At 49.1% G+C, this 16,752-nt stretch overlaps 1 protein-coding gene across 6 annotated transcripts in view; it reads left to right on the plus strand.

Moving 5' to 3' along the window:
* The first annotated feature begins 64 nt into the window (after positions 1 to 64).
* sobpa (sine oculis binding protein homolog (Drosophila) a) overlaps positions 65 to 16,752 on the plus strand; it is an 82,644-nt gene continuing 65,956 nt past the window's right edge. For 2 of the 6 annotated variants that reach the window (XM_064302831.1, XM_064302842.1), the window contains exons 1-3: positions 65 to 562; positions 9,891 to 9,962; positions 13,809 to 13,944. In XM_064302831.1, coding sequence (XP_064158901.1) covers positions 467 to 562; positions 9,891 to 9,962; positions 13,809 to 13,944 — 304 coding nt within the window. In that variant the 5' untranslated portion in view covers positions 65 to 466. Of the gene's footprint in view, positions 563 to 8,473; positions 9,147 to 9,890; positions 9,963 to 13,808; positions 13,945 to 16,752 lie in introns of those variants that run through there. The other 4 variants (XM_064302848.1, XM_064302856.1, XM_064302875.1 and 1 more) reach the window with 3 other exon arrangements.

Genomic DNA, 16,752 nt, shown 5'->3' on the forward strand with positions numbered 1-16,752 from the left:
CTGTCCAAACTGGCTACAGTGCGATGGGGAGGGGGGGAGTGGAGGGGGGGGCACCGATAATGGATTCGTGAATTGCCTTCGCCAGTAGCGTGCGGGCTGTCGGGCGCGCGCGCTAGGAGCACGAGTGAAAGCGTATCTGTGGCGAACTGAGAGGAAATAGCCTTCTTGGGATCAGCGCCTCGTATAGGGTTACAGTCGAGGCCCCTCCCCCCTGTCTGGGGTTGTTCTCAACCCCTTCAGCTGCTTCACAGACACGGCTCACACCAACTCGCGCACAGACTGTGGAAAATTGGAGCCAGAAGATGGCTGACTTAACCGGGCATCGCGTACCTTCAACGGCATCACCAACTTCACCCGGGCTATTCTCACGATTGACACGCGCCGCTCTGCTTTTCTAAAGCAGCCCCGCTGGACACCCCCCGTGGGGCTGCCCCCACCGCAAATATTGACAGAAATAATAGAAAAAATGGCAGAGACGGAAAAAGAGGGTAGACCCCCCGAAAATAAAAGGAGCAGGAAACCGGCTCACCCGGTGAAGAGGGAAATCAACGAGGAGATGAAGGTAGGGGGTCGTGCTCACGGGTTGTGTCTCTCGCGTTTAAATTTGCGTGGAAACAAGGAAATCGGGAAGGCTCGCTTGTCATTTTCGTGGATGTACGCTGTACGGAGCGCGCCTCAGCTCCGCCTCCAGGGTTGAAAACAGACCAGAATTCATAGTCAGCTCGCTATTATGGAGATCTGGGCGAACTTTGATTTTTTTTTTTTTTGGGTTCTGTGCTCAGCTATTATGTACATGTGGGCTTTGTTTACGCGGCTCCAGAGAATGCGCTCATTAACCACGCGTAATCACGCTGTTCCTTTACGTCTCGTGAAGAGCCCTGCCTTTTGTAGTGGCCAGCTTGCTAAATACAAGTTGAATTTAATTGCCTTTATTTTCTTTCAAGCTTTGCCACGCTGTTTTCCTGAGCTTTCGGGCAAACAGACACCCAGTGAATCTAGCGGAACTGTCAAAACGAGTGAAAAGTGAAAACGACTAATTATTGCAATATCCGTATTTTTTTCCCCTACAAGGCTCAGTGGAGTTAATGGAAAACCCTGTGCGTCAGACTCGGTGGCTGCGCTGCTGTTGGTGCTGCTGCTGCTGCTGCTAGTACTACAATTACTACTACTACTACCACGGCTGCTCCAGAACAGCGATATTGATAGCAAGCAAACGTGTATGCTGCTGAAAATAAAAGACGAGGAGACGGAAGAGCGGGCGCACTCGCTCACTGATGCGATGTTTTTTACACGTTTCCCTTGTCCGGTACAACCGCCAGGGAAAAAAAAAACGGGTTTCTCGGGCACGCCAGAGAAGCGATGCCAGAGCCAGCTGCGGTTGCGAAGGAGCCTCGAGGCGAGCGTTCCAGATGTGCCCCTATCGGCGGCACGCGCTGGACAACGGCACATTGTCTCTCCTGTCGTGCAGACGTCCTAAGTTTACAATACGGTTGAGTGGCGAATCGTTTTTTGTAGCCTATTGTTACAATTATTTTTAACGAATTCTGTATGATTAAAAAAAAAATTAGCATCAAATGAATAGGAGTGCGAACATTCAGAGGGGATATATAGCGGCTTTGTTTGAGGATGTTCATATGCTCATTGTTTGTACACATCAGGCGTCCCGAGGTTCAGCGAACGTCGGTATTCTCATTATTTACTATGCAATAGCTTGTTTTAATTAGCCCATAACGTATAATCTTATGGTGGATATTTATATTAAATTGACGTGCAGCCTTTGTACCGACACGGACAGCCTGTGCAGAATGTGGGCAAATCCTCGATTCTGGCATGCACGAGAGGGGTTGACGGCTTTCCAGGCTGCAGCGGAACTGTTTTCTGGTGGCATTTGTCTATTACTTGTGCTCAATGGGGTGGAAGCACCTGCCCGAATTGCTTTAAATAGGACTGATTTGCTCACGCAGGAGTCTTCCACCCGAAGCGTCCCCATCTTTAGAGACCAGGGTTTTGGCTTCTTCTCGCTTGTTGCTGAATGAATCCCCGTAAACCTTTTTTTTTCTTTCGTCACAATTCGTAATGAACATGTTTTTCAATGAGTTGTGACAGCGCCCTGTCATTGGACGCCAGTTTGATCTGCCCACAGCAAACTCCCAACATCTTGAAGCAACGATCGTGCGCCTGGGCTTTTGATTTAAATGAGAGATTTGCTGCGTGAAGGTTGTTGTTGTTGTTGAGAGTTGCCAGGACAACGAATCAATATCACATTTTGCTTTCGTACCTGCAAATTATTTCTATAAACTGAGCCGTGAAGTTGGGGGGAAAAAAGCTAACGGAGCTCTCGGGTTTTTTAGTTCGAAACGAGTCTGCGTGAGAGAGGAAACGGGGTCTTTGTGTAAACTGTGTGGATTGCATCTTTTGGTATCCGCGCGGTGTAGAATTACAAATTAACTAATTTTAATCAAAACATGCGAAATGTTATCCTTGCTTGATATAAAGGCTGCCTGTTCTGGATCTGGTGGGTTTGTTTTGTTTACGTTGGCTCCGGCTCCCTTGGCGGTTTGGGAGATAGTTGTTCTTTCTATAACAGATGTTTGTCTGAACAACCGAGAAGAAACAAAAACAACACTGTGTGAACGGGAAAAATTACTCAGTCTTTTCTTTCCTAATGCGATAATACTAATAAGGATGACACAGAATTAAATCTGACAATTATGATTTTTTTCAACTCCTTGTTTTATGAATACCTTACTGACTCCAAAGCAAATGCCGCAATCTCATCGTTTCAGAATGTAAGCAACAGGGTAGCATGAGGTAATCTGCATCACTAAATCAAATCAAAGTCTTTCCTCTTGCGATGATCAAATGCACACTTTTAAACATAAACCGCCATCGGACGGTGTAGCAGTGCGTACCCTGTAACGTTTCTAATTTCAGCAGTTTATGTAAACAAGCGGTTTTTAAAAATGTGTCTTTTAAAGATGCGCTGTGCAGGACCCAAGGAGCGTAGCCTAGTTCTCGGTTACAAGATTGGAAAGGTGCGCGTGCTTGTGTCTGCGTGAGTGTGTGCGTAAGCAGCAAGCAGGAAACGCTATAATCGGAACCGCAGTTCAGTCTCAGACGTAGAAGGTCATGACAAACTACTGCGCACGTCACTACAGGTGAGCTGGACGCTCTACGGTTACCTGGCCTCGTAGAGCACACCTACGGACAGTCCAGCCGCAGCACCCAGAAACAGTGTTGTGCCGACGATTGTAGACGTGTTGGTGGCACTCCTCGAACCGTGGGGCGGCGGGGGGGTTCAAGTCTTAGGGCAAAGCACTTTTCTGTCAATGGCTTCCGTAATAAGTGCAGAACTATGAATGGGCCACAAGCTTGCTGAGTGGAAGAATGGAATTACAAATGTAATGATGCACTCTCCAAAAACATCAAAGTGTTTTTGGAGTGGGGTGGGGGGGGGGGTGGGGCGGAGCTGAGAGGTGACACGGGACCTGGCCTGCGGACTGGACCGGCAGCGGCCAATCAGAGAAGACGTGTCGCTCTTCGTAAATGGGGAGTGTCCAATGGGAAGGTGCTGGGGGTGGGGCGGGATGCAGCTGCAGTTGTCTGGCATGCGGAGGGTGGGTGGGGTGGGGGGGGGTGTACAGTAGGTGCTCTGCCATGTCACAGGCAGTTAACTGTCAGTACCCCCAGAATCGGTCCCCGCCTGTTGACTTAAGATTCAGGGGACCTTACTTATTTCAGTTCAGCATATATTTAACAGGACTTTTAGGTGCCTTACAAGGAATGGAGAAATGAAAGAGAAAGAATACCTTTCTGTACTTCCCCCGGAACATCACGGAGGGGACACTTTTACATTATTTACTTTTAAGATTGTGCTTTTAAAAAAAAACATTTGGCTCGATCTGTCGCTCAGATCACGCTGGGCCTGTCTGATGCGTTGGCTCTGCTCCGACACTTTAAAAGGCCGCTTTTACTCTCCCGGTAAACGAGTGCATTTAGCCGACGGTCGTTTGGGCTAGCCGAGCGCTTCTGTGATTGGGCCGACGAAGCAACACCTGAAGGTGAAACAGAAAACAGCAAACACAGGCCACCAGGTGAAGGGTTACCTGTCTCGTCTGGACTGGGTGTGCGTTAATGTCACGGTTCAGAACTCTCTGGAACAGTGGTTCGGTCCTGACTAGGACAGAGTGGCAGGACTTGGGGACAGTGGGGCTCGGAGAGATGGCTCAGGAGTGTAAAGTGTTTTCCGGGGACTCAACGCTGTCAGGAGGGCACCATTCTGCACCCTGCATCATTGTCCTTAGCCCCGCCCTCTAAAAGCCACTTCCCACTGACAGCGTAGACCTAACTGACCTCCCCCTCCTTAACCCTTCAAAGAGTAGGTGTTTTTGGAATGTTTTTTTTTTTTTAAATTCTAAGCTAGTGTTCTAGAACTCCACTGCTTTCAGTTCCAAGTAGTGATTGTGACATCGCTCAGCATTAGAATGTTCAGTCAGGAACAGTCTATAATCACATATTTGTGATGTCACACCTTAAAGGACTAATAACTTATGCTTTTAAGCTTTGAGGAAAGTCTCTCACGTGCGTGTATGTGCTCCCTGCTTCTCTTGTGCTGTCTGTTGCTGTGTCTGATGACCTCAGCGTGCTGTAATCACCCTCACCCCTCCATTATGAAAAGCTCAATCTGTATCCCCCCCCCCCCCCCCCCCCCACTCCACACCTTGCCCACCCCTCAGAACCTCAGCGGCCAGCCCTGAACCCTCCCACAGAGGGGAGAGGAGTCGGGTCCGAGTGCTCAGAACCAGGTTCGGCGGTGTTAACGGTCCCAGGTCCTGAAGGTCCCGGGACCAGGGGGGCGTACTCGCCCGTCCCGATTCGGGCCGAGCCTCCTCGCCTGTCCTTTCTGTCGGCGCTGTTTCTCATCACGGTGTGACCGACTCCTTAGCTTAAAAAAGTACGTTTCCCTCCCTCAGCCCTCCCCCTTTCCCCTCTCCTCTTCTCTCCTCTCCTCTCCTTTGCACTCCTCTTCTCTCCTCTTCCTGTCCTGTCCACTCCTCTCCTCACTTCTCTCCTCTCCTCTCCTCTCCACCCCACTCTTCTCTCCTCTCCTCTCCTCTCCTCTCCCTCTCCTCTTCTCTCCTCTCCTTTGCACTCCTCTTCTCTCCTCTTCCTCTCCTGTCCACTCCTCTCCTCACTCCTCTCCTCTCCCCTCTCCTTTCCTCTCCTCTCCTCTCCTCTTTCTCTCCTCTTCCTCTCTCCTCCTCGGTGAAAAAGAACACAATGTGCTCTTGTGGAGGGCCCCCGGTACCTTGAGAAACCAAACAGTCCCGACTGTGTTTCCCTGGCCCGCGACTCCCTTTTCATCTGGACCAACGGTAAAGCGAGCCGCCGCCGCCGCCGCCGCCACGGCGAGGAACCGGGGGCTGCAGGGGCGGGGGCCGCGAGGGGGGGGGGGGAGGGGGGGGAGAAAGGAATGTACACAGGCTAAGCTGTAAAAACGGTAACCGGAGCGACCGAGGGGGATCGGATATCAAGGCAGGAAGGTAGGAGAAACGAAAGAAGCAGAGCGAGGAGAGAGGGAGGGAGAGAGAGGGAGAGAGGGAGGGAGAGAGGGAGAGGGCCGGGGCCTGGAAAAGAGGGGCTTGGAACGGAACGATGGTGGAGCGCTGGAGGAGGAGGAGGAGGAGGAGGAGGGGGGGCCCCCTCAGGGAAACTTGGCGGGGGATTAGGGAATTTTATCATGGTGTTCTGTGGCCTACTCCGGTTTCTGCCCACATGGCATCGAGTTCCCTACCACCACCCCCCCCCCCCCTGCCCCCCCCACCCTCTCCCTCCAACCCTCTGCTCTGAAAGAAAGAAAGAAAGAAAGAAAGAAAGAAAGGGATTGCTGATATTTCCCCCCCCCCTTTTCTCAGGGTGGGGAAAAGACCATCCTTACTCTGAGCTGCTGTGGAGTATAGAGTGTTTTTGGGGTTTTTTGAAAGAAAGAAAGAGAGAGAGAGAGAGGGAGGGCAAGAGAACAGAGTGAGAGAGGGAGAGTGAGAGAGAGGGAGAGAGAACACAGTGAGGGAGAGAGAGGGGGGAGCTTGACTGAGTTTGAGCCATGTTTCACCATGTCCTGCTGGATGGACCTACACGACACTCACACACTCGGTCACACACACATACACGTGCGCACACCCACACATGCACGTGTGCTGCACACGCACACACGCATGCATGCACGTGGGCATGCATCCACACACACACGTTTTTGTGCATGGACACTTACACATGTATCCAAACATCCACAAACACATGTATGCATGCACACACATGCACATGCGCTTGCACACACACACACACACACACACACGCACACACATGCACACACAACACACACACATAGATACACGTACACATGCACACACACACACACACACACACATGCTTGTGCAAGCTGGCCTTGACACAATTCCTATGCCCTTTCACACAGAGCTGCTGTTCACTTAGAGAGAGAGAGAGAGAGAGAGAGAAGGAAGGGAGTGAACTAGAGGGAAAGAGAGACAGAGCAATAGAAGATGTGGCAGAGGGAAAGAAGGAGATATATAAAGAGAAAATACAGAGAGAGAGAAAGGGAGCGCGTGAGAAAGAGGGAGAAGCAGATGTGCAAGAGAGACCGGGAGAAAGAATGAAAATGAAAGAGTGAAAAATGAAAAAACGAAATAGTGAGAAGGATGGAGGGAAAGAGAGAATGAGAGAGGGAGAGAGGGTTGGCTGGCTTGTGGAGGGGAGGGGAAGTGGGGGGCGGAGCTCGCTGTGGACAGACTTGGTTCCTTTTCAGTAGTGTGCAAATCCATGATTAATATCAGCGCATTGGTTTACTGCACAATGAGGGCAGCTTTGCAGATTAGCAGGAGGGCTGTTCAGAGTCCATTTAAAAGGGGGGGGGGGGTGGCGTGCGCACATTTGGTGGGGAGGGGGGGTGGGGGTGAACCAGTTGTTGCGTGCGTGGTGTGTGTGTGTGTGGCGGGAGTGTGTGTGTGTGTGGTGCAGGTGTGTGTGTGTGGCGGGAGTGTGTGTGTGTGCGTGGCGCAGGTGTGTGTGTGTGTGGTGCTGGTATGTGTGTGGCAGGAGTGTGTGTGTGTGTGTGTGCGGCGCAGGTGTGTGTGTGACAGGAGTGTGTGTGTGTGTGTGGTGCAGGTGAGTGTGTGTGTGTGCGGCGGGAGAGTGTGCGTGCGTGTGTGTGTGTGTGTGGCGGGAGTGTATGTGTGTGTGTGGCGCAGGTGTGTGTGTGGTGTGTGGTCTGGTATTGTGTGGCAGGAGTGTGTGTTTGCTGTTGTGTGCGGGCGTAGGTGTTTGTGTGACAGGAGTGTGTGTGTGTGTGTGGTGCAGGTGAGTGTGTGTGTGTGCGGCGGGAGAGTGTGCTTGCGTGTGTGTGGCGGGAGTGTGTGTGTGTGTGGCGCAGGTGTGTGTGTGGCGGGTGTGTGCGTTTTGTTTTGTTACTTCTTACTCTGTATCCATTCATACCCGGCCAGCGTTAGCGCTGAGATTCCAGCGTTGTTTCCGCCATCCGGCAGCGGCCGTTTGATCAGTCCGCCCGTGCTCGGCTTTGATCTGCCTCACCTGGCGCTTCTCCCGTCAGCCAATCCGACCCACACCGTGTTCCGTCAGCCAATCGGGTCCCCCGGCTCAGGTGACAGGCTAATCTTTCTACATGGCTCGGTTAGAAAAAAAAAAAAAAAAAAGTAAAAGTAGAAGAAGCAGACCGTCCCCACTCTCGGCATCTGTTTGTCATTTGTTGTTGCTTAATGACTTTTCGTCAGCTATATTTTTTCACGGCTGCATTGCTGACTGCACTTATCACTCATAAAAACTGTCACCGTTTTTATGCCCGTTTTAAGATAGCTGATCTTAATTAAAATCACGGCCATAAATCCTTCGGAAACTGATGTTTTTTTTTTTTTTGCCGCATTCACGGGTATGTCTGAGTTCAGGGGTAAATATAACCTTGGGAAAAATTTTCTAATGACACTTCCCTGCTTAAAATGATGATTCACCCTGTGCCTCATCTGTCGCCAGGGTGACGTTGTAAAATGGATTTATAGCAGTTCTCTCTGAACGGCCAACAGCGTTGAGACTTCATGATCACTGGGTTTTTCATCTGAAGGTAGTTACATCTTAGCACTGTAATGCTAAAAGTGTTAAGTCTGTTCAATTTATTTTTGTGTGACTCAGACACTACTGAACAAAGCTAATTCCAAGCTTTGTTGCGTAGGCTTTCCCTCTCAGCGACCTGAGGGACACCTAGTGGCTGGCTTGTGGTACTGTGGTGGAAGTTGTGTGGAAGGTGTGGAGATAGGTCTGGTTATGCGAGACTATGTGGAAGGTTGAGGTTTTGCGCGCTGTCAGTGTGGTGTTTCATTTATATATATATATATATTTTTTTTTTTTTTTCTGTCCTTGCGCTGTTGTCAGGGCAACAACGTACCCTGATGACCTCAGAGAGCCGGGCATTGTGGGAGATTGTGACTTAGCCCATTGCATTGACATTTAAATTTTTTTTAAAAATAATAAATTTTTCGTGTGAACTCTGTCTTTCGTTAGATTTTTTTAACTCCGCATAGCGTAAATAAATATCTCACTGTTATTAACTCAGAAATGATTTTTTTTCCGTTTTTTTTTTTCAAAGGAAGGCCGTTGTGTTCCACGGCACGGTTTGTCAAGGTCACGTTTCTCAGAGTGCAGTTCAGTCATGACAACGTTCAGAATTCACAACTGTGATTAACGATGATCAATAGGCCAGGAGAGTGAATGGTGTCGGAGTAGCAGTGTGATTTATCGGCGCATTTTCTCTTCGCCTCCCTCCTTTCACGCGCACAATTTGTGTGTCTGCACGTGACGGTGTAAAAAAAGGCATAGCCCTCAAAAATGCTTTCCCTTCTTCAGAGGGGGCATCGGACTCGCCTTTTCACTCTATTCAGTACGGAACCCGAGACACTTTCAGAAAGACAAAGTTGTTTTAACTCCAATGTCAAATTTCCCATGGAAGAAAAAAATGGCTCTCTACATCCGACCACCGAATAATTCCCTGCGTTTGTTCGGCTACAAGGTCGTCACTGTGAGAGAGGACCGGTTTCTCCGATCACCTGCCTGCGTTACTAAAGGTGAAATAAAATGTAATTAAATGTAGTTTGAAGCTTTTCAATAACGAGAGTGAAGCAAATCAGCGATGCTGGCCTCCCGATACAGGTCTTCAATGAGCATGTGCAGACGGATTCCTCAGGGCATTTAAGATTTTGTGGGGTAAAACGCAATTAAAATTAAAAAAAAAAAAAACTCACTTCGAGATCGGTGGCCTTGCAGTGTCAATCGAGCAGTCTTTCAAAAGGTTTTACAAAGCAGTAAACCCAAACCACTCCGAGCCTGAAAATCTTTTTCGTTTATAATCGTTATGTACACAGCAGACTTTGGTTGTTAATTTGCTTACTTGGAAATTCAAAAAACGAACAGGGCCAAGGTAGCTGGTACACAAATTTAAAAATGGCGGCGGAGAACACAGTTAAGTATGACACTGTTGTCCATTGTGGTCGTCCTTCTGATGAATGATGTGGCAAGTACAGCGTTAAATGTCCTGGTAATGTTTAAGCCTCTGCTTGTATGGATGTATGTAACACGTGTTAGCGCATTAGCAGGGGGGGGGGGATGCTGTGATTCAGTTCAGTGGAGGTTTTTTGAATGTGTGGCCATGGGGCCAGTCCGCAGTGTATTTATGTCCCAGCGCTACGTTCAGAGTTTTAGCAAATCACCTGCGTCCGTGGCGATGACATGTTTGCCGTTGTGATTGACAGCTTGCAGTGTGATTGACGGTTGCATGCATGAATGTAACGAATTGACTCGTGTCTCATCAGGTGCGAGTTGGGCAAGCTCAGCCACAGGCAGGCCAGGTGGGGGATCTCCATGGCAACCCGCCCTACTCCATGGTGAGGCCCTCTGTGTATTAGAGTGAGAGAAGGTTCCGGAGTCGGTGGGGCACAGGTTCTCTTTCCAAAGTGAGATAGAAGGGGTTCCCCCTCTCAGAGCAAAAGGCTGTGGCCTGAGTGCTCCAGCAGAAAAAATTTCAGTGTTCCACGAGAGTAACATAGAGGTTCTGTCAAAGTAAGATGGTGGTTCTATCAGATTGAGATGAAGGTTCTGCTTTCAGTGTGAGAGTATGGTGTAGAATATCAGGATACGAACATTCCTGCAGAACATTGTGAAGGAACATTCCAGCGGAACATTGTGAGGGCTATACTAAAGTAGCAAGGTTCTACTGGAGCAGGGCAAAGATTCTATTCAGGAGAACCTTAGGTTCTGCTTTCATAACTGGAGGAAAGTTGCTCCAGAGCAAGGCTGAGGTTCTTCTGTCTGTGAGAGTGAAAGTTAATGGTCAATATGTGTTCTACAAGTTCACAGATTGTAGGTGTCCCACTGTCGTACGTGTAAAGTTACATGACTGTGATGGGGATTCTCTGTGTGTCAATGGTTATAGGAAACTTATGAACAGGAAGTGAATCCCTCTGTGAGAGATGTAGAGTTACTGAGTTACGCTACAGGAAAGCAATGAGGAGTCATTCAGCCCTTCTGTAGAGTTACAGGACACTGGTTTAGTAAATCTTTGTGTGTCAGAGATGTGGAGTTACAGGACACTGGTTCAGTAAATCTTTATGTATAAGAGATGTAGATTTATAGGACGCTGATGCTGCAAGTCTTTGTGTGTCACAGATGTAGAGTTACAGGACATTGGTGCTGTAAGTCTTTGTGTGTCAGAGATGTTGAGTTGCAGGAAAGTGATAAGGAGCGAGTGAGAGGTCAGAGGTCACAACGTGGAGGTTTGCAGGTTCTCATCCGGTCCGGTTCAGCGGGCCACAGCGTCTCTGTCCGGGCCGGCCCAGGCCCTCTGGCGGTGCTCACACAGTCAGCCGGGGCCCGGGGGGGGGTGGGGGACAGAGGGTAACCTGAGACGGAGGCGGTGTCCAGAATGAAAGCCTAGCTCCTGAGTGCTGACCTTTACCAGACCCGCTGGATTCCCCTTCTCCTCTGGGCCAGGAGGCCCGCCTGCAGAAGGCCAGCGAACGCACAGATCCCCAAACTGAGCTACGGGGGAAAATGCCACCGCTGTTCCGTGTTTTTTTTTGCACGTAAACTTGATTCCCGGAGTTTCCGCTGCATGTAACCCGCTGTTTTTTTTTTTTTTTTGGTTTGTTCCAAATCCCCTGTCCTGGCTTAAACCGTTCGAACGGCTCCTGTCCTCCAGCGTTGGTCCAGTCCTGCGTCGAGGCACAGCGAGCCGTTTATTCGCCGCGGATAACGCTCGCGTTCCGCAGCTGTGGTTCGTGACTTTGTCGAAACGTTGTCAGATCGAAACAAACGATTGGGCTAATTAACGAATAAACTAATTAAAGAGGCTGAGATGGCATCATATCCAGAAGCGAGTCAGTGTGTCTCTGGCGTGTCCTTGGTTTAGGCGGCTGGAGGTACTTGCATTCCCACGTTTGCATTATCTCATCTGGTGTTAATAGCTGGCCTATCTATGCACTATCTGTGTCTTCTGAGCAGGATAAATAAACCTGTCTTCTGTCTGGATTTTGGAATAAGGACCCAGTGGATGCTGAAGGACAAAGTTTTCTGCCATAGAACCTGTTGCGTGCTGGCCATCATGCGCTACGTGTTGCGTGCTACCCAACGTGCGCTACGTGTTGCGTGCTACCCAACGTGCGCTACGTGTTGCACGCTACCCAATGTGTGCTACGTGTCGACGCTACCAACTGCCTACTGTCGCTGCTACCCAAGTGCGCTACGGTCCGCTACCCAACGTGCGCTAGCGTGCAGCTACCCAAGTGGCTACGTGTCGCAGCGCTACCAAACTTGCCTACCTGTCGCAGTACCGGCAACGTGTACCTAACGGTTAGCCTAGCACGGTCGGTATGCCTAACCGGTTGTACGCTAACCGTCGGGATGCTACAGGTTGTACGCTAACCGCTGCGTGCTACCATTCGCGCGCTGCACGCTGTGCGCTAGCCGTCGTGCGCTAGCCGTTGTGCTGCTGAGTGGTAGTGGCTGTAGGCCCTGGTGCCTGAAGCATACGCAGTAGATGTTATGGGGATGCGTGTGCATGTTGAGTCAGGGCAACATGTCTCAGCTGTGTGTGGAACGACCCTTTTATTTCCTCTCTGTGTTTTAGCAGTGACGTCGTGTCTGTTTGGGATGTGTGCTTGCTTTTTTTAAAAACTCTTCTGGTTCTGAGATTCCCCACATCCGCCACAACCCTCACAAAACCACCTGACATCGATTAATACATCACCTCACTTCTGATGTTTGACGCTTCTTATCGGCAACGCTGCCAGCAATCTTTTATTAGCTTGAACTTTAACATTGTTAGCCTTTTTTAAAACAAAGAATTACAGCCTAAGGGGTTTCGCACTAAATAAGACAACAGTTATCAAAAACAAGTGAAGTCACAACATTGCAGTGAAAATTAAAAAGCAGCTGTGTATCTCACAGCACAAAGTGATGTCATTACTTCATACTCTACTGTAAAATATAGTAAACTGATCAAGCATTTTCCTTAGCGTAAATGACGTACACTGTAAAATGCTCAGTGTTCAACCAACTCCTACAGCATGGCTGGCCAACCCTGTTCCTGGAGATCCACAGTACCATCCTGTAGGTTTGCACTCCAGCCTTAACAAAAGCTCTCCCCCTTCAGCTAGAGATCAACTCTTCAACACTCCTCATTCAGCTGTTAAATAGTTGAATCAGGTCTGCCAAATTAGAGTTGAAAACCTACAGGTAGATCTCCAGTAACAGGGCTGGGCTTACATATGGATGACATGTGGAGGACATATGGTCCTTATTGGACTCATACACTGTAAAATCTCCAGATTTCTAACAGATAACATTCAGTTCCACCTTCCAGAAAGGAACCAAATTTTTTCTGTTAAGAGTTGAATTAATCCTGTTAGAGTCGAATTAACACTGGACATGTTACTGTGCAGGCATCAAAAAGCCCTGCTGTTGGCACTATTGGGGCGAAGGTTGAATTTGGTGGACACCTGAGCCCCGTGTCACTGGGGAAAGTAATCGGAGGATTCTCTTACTTAGCGGAGTGGAGGGAACACCTTTGACGAGGACCCCCCACGCTCCTCCCCTGCAGTCTCGGTCTGTTCCTGCGGCTTGTGAAAAGCCTCTGTGTCGTCTTTTGTTAGTTTGTTTGTTTTAGCTGAACCCACAGGGTTCTTCAGGCCAATGGCGTAATCCGACTCTTTCCGGAACGTTCCGCGAAACCGTCCAGTGCGGTCCCCCCCACCGCCATCACCCGCATCTCTTAGCCTTGTCTCTTAGCGTGGGTGACGGTCGCAGGAAACGTAGAACTGTCTCTGCGCGTTCTCAGAGCAGGGAGAGCGCGCGGTGCTGCACCGATGGCGGTATCTCCGCGGGAAACGCCAGTAAGGGGAAAGGGCTCGGCCGCCCTGCGCTGCCAGGAGAGCGGGCCTCTCCACGTTGCGTGCGGACGCTCTGAGAGTGTGCAGCTTTAACGCCTGTGGTGTAGGTCCCCTGGTCTGCCTGTATGTGCTGGGGGAGGGGTTCAGGCTCCGAAATTAATATATTTTCTGGGGGGAGGGGGGGGGGGGGGAGGGGGTGCGCACCTTGTTCGTGCTCCTCATTCTGCCTGCTGTATTTGTTTTGTTTTTTTTAAATAAACAGATGAATGTTTGTTCTGGGAATATTAACTGCAGTTTGCTGTTGTCTTCTCCGTGTGCCCCCCCCCCCTGCCCCCCACCCCTCAGAGTTTCGCTGAGAACACGATGAACGAGCTGCTGGGCTGGTACGGGTACGACAAGGTGGACCTGAGGGACTCGGACGACATCGAGATCCGAAATTACCCCGACGGCGAAGCCAGGCAGCACATCTCCGTCCTGAAAGGTGAGAGATCATCTAACACAGGTAACCAGGGAACACCTGAGAGATCAGAGCAGGTGATCATCTAACACAGGTAACCAGGGAACACCTGCGAGATCAGAGCAGGTGATCATCTAACACAGATAATCAGGGAACACCTGCGAGATCAGAGCAGGTGATCATCTAACACAGGTAACCAGGAAACACCTGCGAGATCAGAGCAGGTGATCATTTAACACAGATAATCAGGAAACACCTGCGAGATCAGAGCAGGTGATCATTTAACACAGGTAACCAGGAAACACCTGAGAGATCAAGCAGGTGATCATTTAACACAGGACGGACTAGATCAGCAGTGATTAACACAGTACGGGAACTGAGATCAGAGCAGGTGATCATTTAACACAGGTAACCAGGAAACACCTGAGAGATCAGAGCAGGTGATCATTTAACACAGGTAACCAGGAAACACCTGCGAGATCAGAGCAGGTGATCATTTAACACAGGTAACCAGGAAACACCTGAGAGATCACAGCAGGTGATCTTTTAACACAAGTGTGTGTTCAACATGAGTAATCATGTATAACCTGAGAGATCGGGTGTCCACCCATAAGCTGAGAGATAAGAGCAGCACAGGTACCCTTTCATTAACCTGTGAGAAGGCGCGCTCAAACACAGGTAGCAGGAGTGGAAGCAGACAGGTGAAACAGGTAGCGCAGCCTCCCTTACCTGTGCCCATTCCGCCTGTGCCTTCCTGGGCTGCCTCATACAATAAACGAGCATTTCCACGTGACTTCCTCACAAAATTGAGATTAATTTGGAATTGGTCTATTTTTTATGTAGAATATTGTATCAAGCCCCCTGCCCGAGTGTATTTTAACATACTTTAACTTGCTGTTTTTTTTTCTTTCTCATGCTAACAATGTTTCATTGTTCTGTATCTGGTGCCCTTGTCACTCTTTTTTTTTTTTTTGGCGTTTCCTTGGAAACGGCCTGACGGGGGACACACACAATGGGGTGAGTGGGGCTGGGGGGGTTGGGGTTGCGATTCCCCGCCCGTCCCCGAGCCACGGAAGAGAAGATTAGGAGTTAAAGACAGACAGACGGAGGTGGCCCTTCAGAGCAGCCCCTCCCCCACCCAAAAAAAAAACGTCTCTCTCCTAGTTGAACCCGCATCGGTCATGTAATTACATTCTGACTCGGAGCAGGGAGCGCGTGCGGAGATTACAATATTTACAATGCTCGGCGGAATGTCTCTGCGAATCGCTAGATTAGGGGAGAGACAATGAAACCTAATTAAGCAACTCATTTATCACAAATCCCTGGTAAGTAGCGCTGGGGTGAGAATTTTTCTGTAAATCGTCGAAAAACGTGCAAATGGTTTTTATTAATTAGTCCGTTTGCGGCGCTGAGACACGGAGGTAGGACTGGGTATTGGGTTTGTTAAATGTGGCGGTATTGGGGGGGGGGGGGTTGGGGGTGGAAAAGCCTTTTGGGTTTGGCGAGGTTCGGCCCCTGGGCCACGGCTGTTTCTCCACCTTTTTTTGCGTTTTTGTGGCATTTAAATTTTTGTTTTTGTCGGTGTTAAACTCCACACTGTTTGGTATGAGTGCCAAAAACTGTTGCTGCCGATTCCTTTGCCGAACGGGACCCATATTGGGGGTCAGGACCCCCTGTAGGTCGTTAGACAGACACAGAGACAGAGACAGAGACAGAGACAGAGACAGAGACTTGTGTGAAAAACAAACACCAGTCACACTGGGTGTGTGGTCATTTTTGCGGTGTGAGATCACAAATATGTGATTAGAATGTTCTCAACTGAACATTCTAATGCTGACGTCACAATCACTGCTGGTGACTGAAAGCAGTGGAGTTCCAGAACTACAAAAAAAAACTACAACCCCCACCCCCACTCTTCAGAGGGTTAGGTGCAGATTTGACAGATTTCTTTAGTGGACACTGAGCTTGAAAGGGTTAATGGCGGTATCAGGTCATTGCGGACTCCAGCAGAGAGGGGATTTCTAAAACGCTCTGACTGATCTAACTAGACGAGTCTTTCGCCATCCCAGTGGAGTCTTTATCTCCGCAACATAGACAGTCTGACCTTTGACCTCCCCCGACGCCCCGGCCCCCCGCGGACCGTCTGCCTCCAAATTTGAGTGTCACCACGGCGACAGGGTCATCATCGCGGCGAGCGCGAGGAGTAATTTAAAAGGAGGGAAATCGATAGCGGCATTAACCGCGCGGGGGGGCGCGGTGACAGAGGCATGCTGGGAAGGGAGACGCATACATCACCGTTAGTGTCGCCACTAAGAGCCCCAGAGCAGCGATTATTCAGCTGTTCATTTCTCTGGGACTGTTTTTCTATTTCCTCTGAGAGTCATTTATTATATATATATATATATATATATATATATTTATTTTATTTTTTACTTTGCTAAACAAAAGTGATTTTTTTTTTTTTTTTTTTTTGCTGTATTTTCAATGAAATTTTCTCAACACTAATGGGTGGATTTTAAAATTCACATTATCAGCAAATGGCAAATGGGCTCAACTTGTGTATCTGTCCTCTGTCTGTCCGCTGCTGCTGCTGTTCTCTACAGAGATAAATTAAATAATGGGCAGTGTATGTGTGGGTCCACAGAAAGCGTCCTTAAATTGGTTGCCAAATTTGTGCTCATGAGTTTTTTAAAAATATTGATTTCATTTTTTCTTTCTCTGCCAGATGGGATAATAGGCCATGAATTCACTTCAGTTTTTCTTGAGTCTGTGTTCTGCTGAGTTCAGCTGGTTAATGAGAAGTGGTAAATAAATAAATAAATAAACTGCAGG

The sequence above is a fragment of the Anguilla rostrata genome, chromosome 1, assembly GCF_018555375.3.
Source record: "Anguilla rostrata isolate EN2019 chromosome 1, ASM1855537v3, whole genome shotgun sequence".
NCBI classification, from domain to species: Eukaryota; Metazoa; Chordata; class Actinopteri; order Anguilliformes; family Anguillidae; genus Anguilla; species Anguilla rostrata.